The following is a 13,242-nucleotide window of genomic DNA, read 5'->3' as shown; positions in this document are numbered from 1 at the left end:
GCGTGTGTTGTGTTGTGGCTTCTGGGAGGCGCTTGCTCGGCGTCGGGCGCTATTAAATTGGGGATCGGATGAGAGATTGGGATCGACGGACGGACGGGCGGGCGGGATGGGTGGATGGATTGGGCCTCTTTTCCTCCTCCTTCCCGCGCACGCCCCCGCCGTCCCAGCCCGGGAACCGGTTGCGCCCCTCTGCTGTGCGCCAAATTTTCCCCCTGGTCTAGCGTGTTTCCCTTTTTGCCCTCCTCCTCTTTGGCTGTGAATTATGCGCCCGCAAGTTTTCTTTTCAGGTGCTAAGAGCGTTACATAGACGAGAAGGCTGGCCTAAATGGACCGCAACACACACATGAAAGGTTTTAGATCATAAATAAACAATTAAATGAAAACTTAGCGCCTTATCGAAGCGTCTCTGCGGAAAGAGGTCGAACATGAGATAGAAGATTCCACTCGTATATCTACCTCCATGGCCTCTCCTCCGGCTTCGTCACGACCAATCATCGATATGATTGTCTGGCGTGTTCAGCATACATGCCGTGCGTGCGCATCATCTTCTCCTGAGGGCTAACGGATGAACAAAAACAAGGGAATCGAACCGTACAACGGATCGCACTGCATCTTTGCTCTAGCCGGCTGGGCAACGGTTGACGGTCGATGCCCCCGCCGTGATGTTACTGCTCCTGTAGAATTTTTAAAAAGATGAATGAATTTTTAGAAAACCGTACCATATTACTCCTTCCGTCTGAAAATACTTGTCGAAGAAATGGATAAAAATTGATGTATCTAGAACTAAAATATATCTAGATACATCCATTGCTCCGACAAGTATTTTCGGATGAAGGGGGTACATTCTAACGAGAGACAACGATAGTTTTTTTAGATGAACACAAAAACATGTTGCGGGTAGGCTTAGGCTAAGGGGGCAGAGCCGCAGAAGGGTAGGTAAATAAAATAGCTGGGGGTACAAGGGTAAATGCATGCCCTTACGCGGGACCCGCGGAGAATCGGTTGAGGTGGGAGTGCGGGGCGTCGGCTGCGTCAGAGCGGCAAGCGGGAAATGGTGCTAGGCCGCACGCGCGCCCACTTTTTCTTGGGTTCGAAATTTTCGGCCTCCCACCACCACCTCCCGCTGAATCCGATCAGGATCAGGATCAGATCCATCGCCCCAAATGAATTCCCGGCGCGCGCGCCATCGCTCCCTCCCTCTCTTCCCACCCACCACCCGCCCAAAGCCGTTGACGCCAACTTGGGCCTCCACATGGACTTGCAGCAGCTGAGAATGAGATTGGGCCCATAATCGGCGAGTGATGCGAAGCCCTGGGCCTATCCCCTTACCGCGGGCGGCCCCCCGAAGGAAGCCAGCTTGCTGCGAGCGCTGAGCAGCCAGGGTTCTTTTTTCCCAACCCAACCCCGCCGGCGCTCTCCCCCGCAGCACCGCCGCCCGGCGGCTCGTCTGCTCGCGCGGCCGCCCCCAGCCGGCGAACGATCCCCTAGCCTTTCCCCGTCTCGGCAGGGCGGACGGCGGCGATGACGGCCGCCGTCGCCGGAGCTGACGACGAGAGGAAGGCGCAGGCCCGGTTTCTGTCCCGTGTAGGCGAGGAAGAAGCAGCTGCCGACGGGCGAAGGGATCGGGCCGGTACCTGGAGGCCAAGCACCACCTGCTGCTCAGCTACTGCCAGGGCCTCGTCTGCTACCTGCTACGCAAGGCCAAGGGGCTGTCCGTCGATGGCCACCCCGTCGTGCGCGGCCTTGTCGAGATCAGGCTGTTTCTTGGGAAGGTGTGCGTATGTGCCCTTGAGTGTTGATTGCTAAGCTGCCAGTCTTGATTTATGGAGCTGTCTAATAGTAGATTGTTTTATGTTGAATTCTGTGTGCTAGATTCGCCCGATAGACAAGAAGATGGAGTACCAGATCCAGAAGCTCACCAATGCTGCAGATGGTGCAGCTGCCCAGGATACCCGAGGTCAATGGGAAGGGCGGGCAACAAGGCGAGGGCGACCTGTTGGGGTACCGGTCAAACCCGGATATGATGGATATCAAAATTGCTCCTGAAGGACAGGTGAAATTCTCACTTACTAACTGATGTTTTCTCTTAGTGCTGTGTTAAGGTGATAATGCTCGACTGTTCATCACTCTGTTCAACAAACACACACACACACGCCAATCAGTTACCAATCAATAAATCTTACATATATTTGTATGACATCAAATCTGCCCATCCTTACTGAGCTGTTTTCTGTACATAATATAGTTGTCAGTTGGGTGAGAAATCAATATTTCCACTGCAGTGTCTTGCAAAATCAAATTAAGTTGCTACTTAACAACTTCTGATGAATTCGAGATTACACTGTAACTTGGTTTATGTGCCTGGTTTTGAGTGAACTCTATCATAGCTTATATTTTGCCTTTGTAGATACTGCTACCAGTTGCTTAAATGCTGCCTTATTCCTAACTGCACAATTCCTGTTAAATGACGTGAATATAGGTCGCTCTGTTTTTTATCAGTAATGATCATTTCATGACTAGAGTTCAGTTTACACAGATTTGTTGTGTCTGATGTGTTTAGCTGTTTGACTTCAGGGCAAAGATGGTATCTACGTTCCTCCGAAAATTGGGCCAGCTGCCATGGATGATAGTCATAGTAAAGACGCTGTAAGGAAAGAGAAAAGATTATTACGCATGACAACAGAGAATCCTTACTTCAAGGAGATGATTGATGATGCTGCTGATAGACCTGAAAAGGTTTGTATATTGTGTATGTTTGTATAGTTAGCTACACTAAGCTACATCGAGCTAACTAAGCTGTCTACACAATCTTGCAGTGGAAGGAAACAGCGGGTGATGAAAGCAAAGAATTTATGACCTACATGCGGCAGAGAGAGAAGCAAGAGAAGGCAGAAGAGGAGCTGTTCACCCGAGCTCCAGTAACCAAGCGTGAAAAGTACATGGAGAAGCAGATGAAGAAGCAGCTTCACGGGTATGTTCCATTATCCTCCAGAGTTCATGGATTTTATTTTGCACGACAGTGCACCCCATTATGAAGTGAAGAACCCATCAACCACATCAATGAATGGCTGATAGCTTTGGCCACTTTAAGCTGAGCTCGTCTCTTGGGATTTTTTCACTTTTACCCAACTTATGAACTGACATGTTTCTGTGTACAGGTTACAAGGCCTGACTGACGGATTCGACCTCGGGATGAACATACTGCTCGATGGAGAAAAGGAAGACGACGGTGGTTCCAGTGAGCTGCGTAGACAGAGCGCGGGACGGAGAAAACACCAGAAAGGCGGCCAGAGGAAGCGACACTAGTTCAGACCTGACAATAGTCCTCTGAAATTTTGTCATGTTCTCAGTCGAAAGCAGGGATTTCGATACCACTAGAAACTGAACCAGTTGTGCACCATAGGAGCAGAGGTGAAATTTGCTTGGAAGCAACAGCAGTTCAGTGCATCTGTGTACGCCGACAGCTACTTGGGTCCTTGAGACGATTGCCACATGTTTATCCTCCATTGTTTGCCTGTGTTTTCTGGTTTCGACTGTTTTGAATCCGTGATGTGTATGAAAATATGTTTTGCTGAGTATGATGAGAGAATTGCGGAAGTGCATGATGGTTGTTGATTACAACATTGATCTGCATGTAAAAATTAATCTGATAGTAATCGTCCGCGGCATGAATCATTGTTGACAAAATCCACTATCTGTTGGATGTTCCATGTTTAAAATCGGTGTTGCTTTTTCTACTATAAGGTTGCTGCCAAGAGGATCGCTGCTGGCAAGGGGGTTTGCAACAATGATCAACGGCCGGGCCTAGGGTTTGAGGCAGCGGGTCCTGGCGGCGGGTGGCGCTCGCCGGTGTTGTGGGCCGCCTTCACTCGGCCGCACGGGGGGCGAGTCGGTGGTGGATGCGGGCGGCGCGTGGAGGTCTCCCCTGCTGCTCTCCTTCGCCAGATCTGAAGACGGCGTCCCCGTGTTGTTGCTTCCTCCTCATCAATCCGGCTGAATCCGGTGGCTGACTATGCTGATGTGGGGTTGGGAGCTCTGGATCGGAGTAATTTCTGGGCCGGTTGCGGCGGCTACGACGTCGGCGGCGCTCCAAGCGTTGTTTCCTTCAAGGCGGCTTCGAGATCCATCTTCCTCCCCCTCATCCTCCCCATGCACCCGGATGAAAACCCACAACTTTGGTTGGGCGGCGGCGATGCCTGGCTCCGTCACCTTCTTGAAGGCGCCGCTTTGGATGTGCGAGGAGGTGAGATGGCTGCAGCACGTTTTTTATGACGGCGGTTCTCTCTTCAGTGGTGTTGCTTTGCCATGGTCGGCCGGCTTCCTCTTCAAGATGACGTGCCCTCCTCGCCACGTGGTCCGGTTTGTCCGACGGGTCGACGCCCTCGGTCCTGGGCGAGAGGGGACAGAGGAGATAGTAGTCCCTCTCGCCCAGGCTCGGCCTGTGCCTTTCCTATATACCTGTGCCTTCCCTATATAAAAAAGGGACTACCGACGAGCAAGGTGGTCTGAATTCATGGCCAACGCACATGATAGGACACGAAGACATAAGATTTTAGCATTGAGATTTTAACCGGTCCGCAATCACATTTGATCCTCGCTTTGCGATAGCAGCACTACTATACAAAATTCACAGGGGTTTGACGACATTTTCACCGACGCTGTAAAGCACGGACTTGTGCTGGATCATCTCCAGGCTTCTCGTGCCGGCGTCCCTGACAACCTCCACGCCGGCGAGCACCAGAAGCTCTCGGAATTCTCGTGCCTGTACTCCGACGGGAGCAGCCTCTCCCCCTCCTTGGTTCTCCGGAAGCACCTAGCCACGCACAGTTTGCCGGAGCCCAACGGCAGGAGGCGGATCGCCGTCGGGGTCCACGCTTCCGGCCGTGGCGGGTCCTCCCACACGTGCCGAAGAGGAAAGACCTGCGTCTCCGGCGGTTCCTGCGCGAGGTCAGCGACGCAGAGGTGCTCGTCGCCGTCCGAGAAGCCGAACCAGAGGCCGTGCTCGGGGACGTACTCGGCGCGGCCTCTGAACGGCAGCGCAGAGTGGCCGACCGCGCTCCACTCGCCGCTCGCCGTGTTGAAGGAGTACGTACCGGCGCTGACCGTGGACACCCAGATCTCTGAGTCGCCGACCACCGCGTAGGCGTCGATCGCGCGCGGGGCCACCGCCTCCGCCGGCCCCAGGTCGTGCTTGAATCTGGTGGGATACTTGTCCGTGGTCGCGAACTTGGGATCGAATGGCGGCGACTCGAGCGAGCGCCAGTGCCACTCCTTCCATGGGGAGCCGGGGAACGTGCCGCCGTGGACGAGCGACTGGAAGCAGTACGTGTGGGGCGGCCGTCCGGGGTTGGTCGCCAACACGTAGAGGCCATCGCCGACGGTGACGGAGATGGGATTGGGCCTGGGCGAGTCCGCGTCGTTCATCATGCAGACAACGTCCGACGTGCCGTCGTAGAGGAGCGTGCGGCCGTCGTGGTCGAGGGCGACGACGTCGTCGCCGAAGCCCATGAACTCTATCCACCCGGTCTGGTTGGGCGGGCAGGGCCAGTCGAAGGACACGGCGGCGCGGGGCAGCCGAGCCGGAGCCGGAGCGCCGGACGTCTCTGCCGCTGCTGGCTGCGGTGATCCGGCGGGGTGGAACAAGCTCGTGGGATCGACGCGGTGCACGTAGAAGTCCGGGCGGTGGACGCGGCGGCGCAAGCTGCTGACCAGCAGATTCACAAAGCGGCGGCTCATGCTTTGCTTCAAGATTCTGAATTTTCTTTGGTACGTGTTGATAAACTGAACCCCTGATAATCAGGAGAAAAAACAGCGATTTTCTTGAAAAATGGGGAGAAAATCATGGCGAGAAAATCGGTTTTATACATTCTTGGAGATTAAGTTAACGCTCAAAAAAATCTGTCGAGAACTGAGAAATCGGGATATTGTTGATGAAATAATCCTGATTTTTTCTAGATTTCTTCCATCTACTCTTTTGTGCGAGGAGCACCAAGCATGAAGCGCCGACTCGTGGATCTACTCGTCGAGGAATGCCGCGGCAGCGGCAGCCGGTTCCATCTCCACCGCATCGATCCGTGAGGCTTGTTCTACCCGGCCGGATCACCGAAGCTAGCAGCGGCAGCGACAATGGCGGTCAACGCTCCGGCCCCGGCTACGGCTCGGCTGCCTCGCGCCGCCGTGTCCTTCGAGCCCTGCCATGAGAACTCCCGGGAGTCCGGGAAGATGGCCATGATGTCCCTCAAGAACGACGTGGTCGTGGTGAACGGCAGGGGCGGCACCGTCCTCTACGACGGCGCGTCGGGCGCCCTCCGCACCATGCAGCCGGCACCCCTGCACTCGCCCGCCAGGTCCAACTTCCTCGTGTCTGTCACCGTCGGCGACGGCCTGTACGTCATGTCGCTCGGGGACGGCGGATACCAGACGCCGTACTTCCAAGCTCTCGTCTACGGCCGCCAGCCCGGGGACCGCCGGGCGGAGGACTGGCACTGGCGCCCTCTCCCGTCTCCAACCTTCGATCATTGCCCGGACCACGACGACTGCCCATCATCACGGTACGACGAATGCTACCATGACGTGTACGCGCCGACGGGCCATCAGGTGGCGATCGGCGCCTACACGGTGGTCGGCGGCTCGCGGATCTGGGTGTCCGCGACGACGGGGGCCGGCACGTACTCGTTCGACACGGCGAGCGGCGCGTGGAGCAAGGCCGGCGAGTGGGCGCTGCCGTTTAAAGGCCGCGCCGAGTACGTGCCCGAGCACGGCCTCTGGTTCGGGCTCTCCGACAAGGATGGGCACCTCTGCGTCTGCGCCGCCGACCTTGCGACCACGACGGTGCCTCCGGCGCTGCTGCACGCGTGGGAGGACCCGCCGGCTCCGCCGGAAGCGTGGAGGACGACCGCGGCCCGCCTCCTGCCGCTGGGCTCCGGCCGACTGTGCATCGCGAGGTTCTTTGAGACGAGCGAAGAATGTAACTTTGCGGTGCTCGCCGGCGTGGAGGTTGTAAGGGACGGCGATGCCGGCACAAGAAACCTCCGGGTGATCAGGCACAAGTCCAAACGTTATAACTTCGGCTATGACGGCGTCAAGCCGCTTTGATCGGCCGGAGGAGGAAGACGGCCGGACCTTTTACGGTTGATCGGCTTCATTTTGCTGAACAGTCCAAGTTACTCATATCAATTTCAAGACATTATAGAGGGATTCCAATTCAGGTTGAAAATGTACGAATATGTTGATCAAGAGCATCTACACTCGGACTTTCAAATCCGACACCCTCAAGCGCGTCCGCCAGCAGTGACTAGTCACACCGTAAAAGAAATGATTCCAAAACCAAATACCTCAAATTAAAAACCTTAAATTCATACTATTAAAATCTAATTTTAAGCGGAGCTCGTCCGGCTCTGCTGCGCTCATGTCTGGCGGCAGGCTGCGCCCCATAGAGTGTTGGTCCAGTCACCGACGAAGTAGAGTAGAACATGGGACACGGCCTGACTCACAAGACTCAAAGACGCCACCGTCTCCCACGCCCTACTTTTTCTCATCGGAGTCTGGAACCCTGACGGAGCCGGTGGACGTGTGAGATCGATGATGGATTTGTCCTGGGAGGGCCGAAGACATCCACCACGACGCGGTTGGGGCGCTCGGGATTGCAGGCCATCCGTTGAGGCGCCGGAGAATGTGACTATGCCTCTCCAACGTCCACCACCGTAGGGGTTGCCGCTGTCTCCCACGTTCGTTGCCTCGCACGGCGGGCACGTCGCGCCATGTTCTCATCGGATGGTGCCCAACGGAGGGGTTGTGCGTCCGCCACAACATTCGGTCGTCAGACGGACCGCACCACCTCCGGTGAGGCTCCGGCAACACACCTCGCGGCGGATTCATGCGTCATTTGGGCAGACACGATGGATTCACGACGCAAGGAGTCCAAGTGAAGTGGTTGGGCGGCCTCCTCCTGGGAGCGGTGGAGCGCAAGCCGAGCGGTCATATCTTCCTCGGGCCCTCGTGGGATGAGTTCGGGATCGACGGATCTGAAGGTGCGGGACTCGGATCCGCTGCCGCCATGCCAGAGAAGGTCGGAGATCGCCGGATAAGAGCTTGGGTGACGGAGGGGAGTAGAGTGGAGTGGCCAGGGTTTGGTTCGGGGAAAGGATAGGGACAAATATATGTGGGGTCGGGTTGGCCAATATGAATCAAGTCCGACATGACAGACGCGTCCAAGCCTCCCCATATCCGTCCTATATTTGAGGTGGATACGAGAGGTGCCGGTCAGCCCATCTGTTTGAAGGGGGTTTGAGGCGTCCGACTTGATCGTTTTTTTTGACCGGTCACTGATCGAGCCGTCTAGCCGCATGTAGATGCTCTAACGACCGTGGCCAAAATTCTACTAAAAAATTCAGAAATATAGCACACATTACTGTAAACCCGAAAAATAAAGTACACATAACTACAAACAGTTTTGCTAAAGCACATCTAGATGTGCAATGAGTATTGCACATCTAAGTCCCATGTCATTGATCTTCTGTTGAGATTCTTGTGGATATTTTTTTTCTTTTTTCTTTTTCTTTTTATGCTTGATTTACCCATTTAGATATGCAATAACTAAAGCACATCTAGATGTATTCTAGACACACCCAACTACAAAATGTTACCCGGAAACTTGAAGAGAAACCGTACATACTACATCTGCATCCGTCTATTGAACAGAGACACTCGCATGAAGGCAACTAAGAGCATTACTAGTAGAGCCCTCAAACCCTCAAACCCCTAAAAACAACTGCTTTTTTACAGTTTTCGTCGAAAAAAAGCCGTAGACTAGAACCCCTTAACCCTCAAACCCTTCAAAAATTTTAAAGGTCCAACCCTCAAACCCTCTCCCAATCCTCAAAAGTAAGGGTTGGGAAGCAAAACCTACCCCAACCCTCATTTGGCGGTTATCCTCGCGCGGGAGGGGAAAATCCTCCCAACTCCCGCGCCCACGCCCGCGACCACCGCTGCTAGTCGCCCGCGTCGCCGGCGGCCGCCCCGTCGACCTCCCGCGCGCAATGACAACATCGTTCATGGGAATATTCCGTTATAAGGGTTGGGTTTGAGGGTTCTAATATTTGCCTTTGTTTTTCAACCCGTAAAAATGCACAAAAAATCATTTTTGGACCCTTAAAACGCTAGCGAGGGTTTGAGGGTTTGAGGGTTCTACTAGTAATGCTCTAAACATTGGCATAGTGTGGACCATGTATGGTTGTGTGCCTTTAGGCTTGTTATTTATCAACGATATCTTGCAGGACGATACCAAATTCAAGCAAGCTCCGGAAATCAGAAACCAAAAAGAAAAGATTAAGAAGAATATATGATGCTTGCAAAAGAAAAAGGTTTTGTTCTGAGGGCGTGACTTTGTTTAATTAGTTGTTGCAGTTTTACGAAATCATCCAGACTTAAACACGGGTAGACTAGATAGCTTGTTCTCAACATACTTAAATAATCACTACTCAGTCCCAGCCAACAGACTGACACTCTGTTTTCAACATACTTAAATAATGAACACCTGGATAACCAAGGGGGAGTAGACTATGGGGGTGTTTGTTTTCAGGGATTTTTTTATGTAGGGACTAAAGAAAGTCTTTTTTAAAAACTTTTTTTATCAAACGGAAGGGACTTTTTAGGGACTAAACTAGTCATTTGGGATTAAATGAAGAAGACTCTCTAGGAGAGTCTTTTTGGGACTTTTCCAACAATGCGCCTCCAAGCACCCATTGGCCCGCCACCCCATGATGTTGTTTGATTGTTATTTTTCTATATACTAGAAGCAACATGGTCATTTAATAATCTCTAGAAAGGGACTAGGAACTTTTTAGTCTCTAAAAACAAACAGGGAGAGACTTTTTAGAGACTAGGAACTTTTTAGTTGAGACTAAAAAAAATCCTAGGACTAGAGAAGCAAACACCATCTATATGTGCACTTTCCACATTAATTAATCACTACTCAGTCGAAATTTTTAGACCACTCAGTGTTCTGGAAGGCCTACCGCAGCAGGATTCTGAGTGTTTGCTTTGAATCAGACATACGTACACAGAAACTGTTACGTACTGCATATATATAACATCGAGCATCTTCCCGTACTATGTAACCATGGTGTCAGATTCATCCAGTTGAAGAGGCCAAACAGCTGGTTCATTATTGGAGACCACACTTGGCGGGGTCTCGCGGGCCGAACACGAAGTTGCCGGCGGTGTAGAGCGCCTGCAGGCCGTCGGGGCGCGTCACGTACTCCCGGAACCTGAGCGGCGAGCCCTGGTTCCGGCGGGGCAGGACGGCGACGCCGCACGCGCCCCGGCGCGGCGAGCGCGGCACGTACACCACGCAGTCCTTGCTCGCGAACGGCACCGCCTGCTCCGCCGCCTGGATCATGAAGTAGCCCCGCGCGTCTGTGGTGCCCCACGCCGACATGGCCTGCCTCCCTCGCCGGCACCGCAGCAGCGCCGTCGCGTCTGCGAGCACAGAGAAAACGATCAGTGCCTGTCACGGTGCGTGAGTGCAGTTCGTGCCATGGAGTGGTACTTACTCGGGAGGGGCGCGACGTTCTTGGACGGGAGGTAGCCGGCGTAGCGGCAGTTCTTGCACCAGACGGCGCCGACGATGCCGATGGTGAAGTTGACGTCCGGCTGCGGCCGGGACACGCCGATCGCCGTGCCGCGGGAGCGGAGGTGGCCGATGCCGCCCATGGCCACGGCCGTGAACCCGGGCGCGGAGAGGGTCCCGAGGAGGAGGGAGAGGCAGGCCAGCCTCCGGTGACTTCACTAAGCAAAGTCTCATCGTGACTTTACCTAGGTGAGTGTCATCCAGCGGTCAAGATTGATTCAAATTTTGTACTCAAAACTAAAACTGCCCAAAAAAAATGGAAAAAATTCAGGTAAGTCATACATGTCCCATTTCATATTCTGTGAAATTTTTGTTTCATTTGAATAAACGGTCTATGATTAAATAGGGTTTTATATTTCAAGCTCAAAACACAATTAGCTGCTAAACCATTTATCCAAATGAAACGGAAATTTTCCAGAATATTCAATGGACCATATAGGACTTAGCTGAATTTTTTCAATTTTTTCTAAACAGTTTGAATTTTGAACATAAAATTTAGACCAATCTTGTCCATTAGATCTTGATTCGATGGCCCTCACCTAGGTAAAGTCACACTGAGACTTTGCTCAGTGAAGTCACCGAATCCCTGTCCCCAGAAGGCGTCTCGCGAGCCAAGCCATTCCTGTGCGTACGTACTGATGAGCTGGTGAGCAACAGGGTTCTCTTCTGGGTCAAGAAGAGCGCGCGCCATTTATGGGGCCCGATCGGAGGTGGCTCCCTGTAGCAGCAAAGTGGCGCCGGTGCTTTATGCAAAGTGATGTGCGCGCCAAGGGATGTGTTGATGATTCACCTGATCGTTGATCGATGCCGGCCGGCTTGATTCAGGTGAGTGTTAGCTTCTTTTTCTTAGGACACCAAGCGAGGAGCGGTAATGCCGATTATTTTCGAAAATACTAACGCCTTCACGTGTGGGCGTTTGCATCTCGCCCACATACATGAATCAAAGTTCATTTATGTTTGCACAAACCTTGGCATGTTTTATCAGATTTTTTTATGTCACGTAAGACTGGACTGGTGTGTGGGCATTTATCCGGTAGTCCACACGTCCGTTTCACCACGTGGAGGGGTTGATGTGTGGGCGTTTAGCAGTTCGCCCACACGCCAGCTTTCACGCACACAGAGGGACTGGTGTGTAGGCATTTATCTGTTCGCTCACACGCCCATCTCCTCTCTCATATCCAAAGCTGTCAGTTGCCATGTGTTTTTCAGGGTACATGACAACTGACCTAGCGTGCTTGTAAGCAGATGACAACTCTCTCTTTATCCGAGTTGCCATGTGTTTTGCAGGGTACATAGCAACTGCCCTAGCGTGCTTGTAAGCAGATGACAACTCTCTCTTTACTCGAACATGTTTTTTTGTCATGCCTTTTTTTATAGTGCTACATGGCAACTGCCAAGTGTTAATAGGTGGCAACTCCTAAAGTTTTTCAAATCATGGCAACTGTAGTAGATCAGACCATACATGGCAACAACTGCAGTTGTCCAAGAGTGGCATCTGCCACTTGACCTAAGATGGCAACTGCAGTTGAGCAACCATGGCAACTGCAGTTGAGCAACCATGGCAACTGTAGTTGTCAGACATGACAACTGTAGTTCAACAACATGGCAACTGCAGTTAAACGAACATGGAAGAGGGTCCGGACCATGACAACTGCGGGGACGCGTGGTGACTGTCACGCGGAACGTGCGGGACCGTGAGTACAGGCGTGTGGGCGTTATCTATTCTGGAGTAAATTGCACAGAAGTACCACAATTGGGGCATTGGAAGCAGATTGATACCAAGTTTGGTAATTTTTACATGTCAGTACCAAGTCTGGGGCTATCCGTTACAAAAAGGTCTAAATCGCGTATAAACGCGTATTGACAGTGTATCTGACCGGCGGGGCCCACCTGTCGGGTGCCGACGTGGCATGTTTTTTTTGCAGAAAGCCCCCTTTTTCACCGGCGCTACTATTCATCGTCTCCACACGCGGCGGCGCCGATCTAAATCGAGGGGAGGAGCCCCCTCGAGCCCGAGCTCCTCTGCCTCCTGTAACCTCCGCCCCGCCCCGGCGCCCCGCTCACCGTGCCTGCTTGCAGCCGACGCAGGGGAGGCAGCCGGACTTGGCGCAACTCCGGCGACAGGGAGCGACGAAGGGTGCAGGAACCGACGGATCTATATGGCGACTCGTGCGGCGGAGGGCGGGAGGGATGGTGCTGGTCCTCTGTTCATACGGCAGAGAGGGAGGAAACAGGGAGGTGGCTAGGGGACCTAGTCGCCAGCGATGGATGCTCCGGCGAGGTGCATGGGGCGGGGTCGACAAGACCCCCGGGCGGAGAAGGCTGGGAGGAGGAGCCTGGGCACGAGGAGACGACGCCGCGCTGGTGAGCGAGCTGGGGAGCTCGGGAGGAGGCGCGAGGGATCCTCGTGGCTGCTGCTCGCCGGCGATGGCTGGGGGCGGGGTCGATGAGACCCTCGGGCGGAGGCGGCTGGGAGGAGGATCCCAGGCATGAGGAGGCGGCGGCGCGCTGGTGAGCTCGGGAGGAGGCGCGAGGGGACCTTGTGGCTGCTGCTGCTCGCCGACGACGGCTGGAGCGACTGGTCTCCTCCCCTGCTTCTGCTGTTTTTCTGT

General features: G+C 53.7%; 1 protein-coding gene and 1 pseudogene across 1 annotated transcript; both read left to right on the top strand.

Annotated features, from left to right (window-relative positions):
* The first annotated feature begins 325 nt into the window (after positions 1-325).
* On the top strand, positions 326-3,624 carry LOC123057139 (neuroguidin-A-like; annotated as a pseudogene).
* Positions 3,625-5,939: 2,315 nt separating this feature from the next.
* LOC123059058 (uncharacterized) lies at positions 5,940-7,176 on the top strand. Its single transcript, XM_044481705.1, has one exon. The coding sequence runs from the start codon at positions 6,127-6,129 to the stop codon at positions 7,093-7,095; it is 969 nt and encodes a 322-aa protein (XP_044337640.1). The 5' UTR covers positions 5,940-6,126; the 3' UTR covers positions 7,096-7,176.
* Positions 7,177-13,242: the final 6,066 nt, after the last annotated feature.

The sequence above is a fragment of the Triticum aestivum genome, chromosome 3A (assembly GCF_018294505.1).
Source record: "Triticum aestivum cultivar Chinese Spring chromosome 3A, IWGSC CS RefSeq v2.1, whole genome shotgun sequence".
In the NCBI taxonomy this organism is placed as follows: Eukaryota; Viridiplantae; Streptophyta; class Magnoliopsida; order Poales; family Poaceae; genus Triticum; species Triticum aestivum.
Note: the sequence above shows the minus strand (reverse complement) of the source record. Positions and strands in the feature narration are given on the sequence as shown.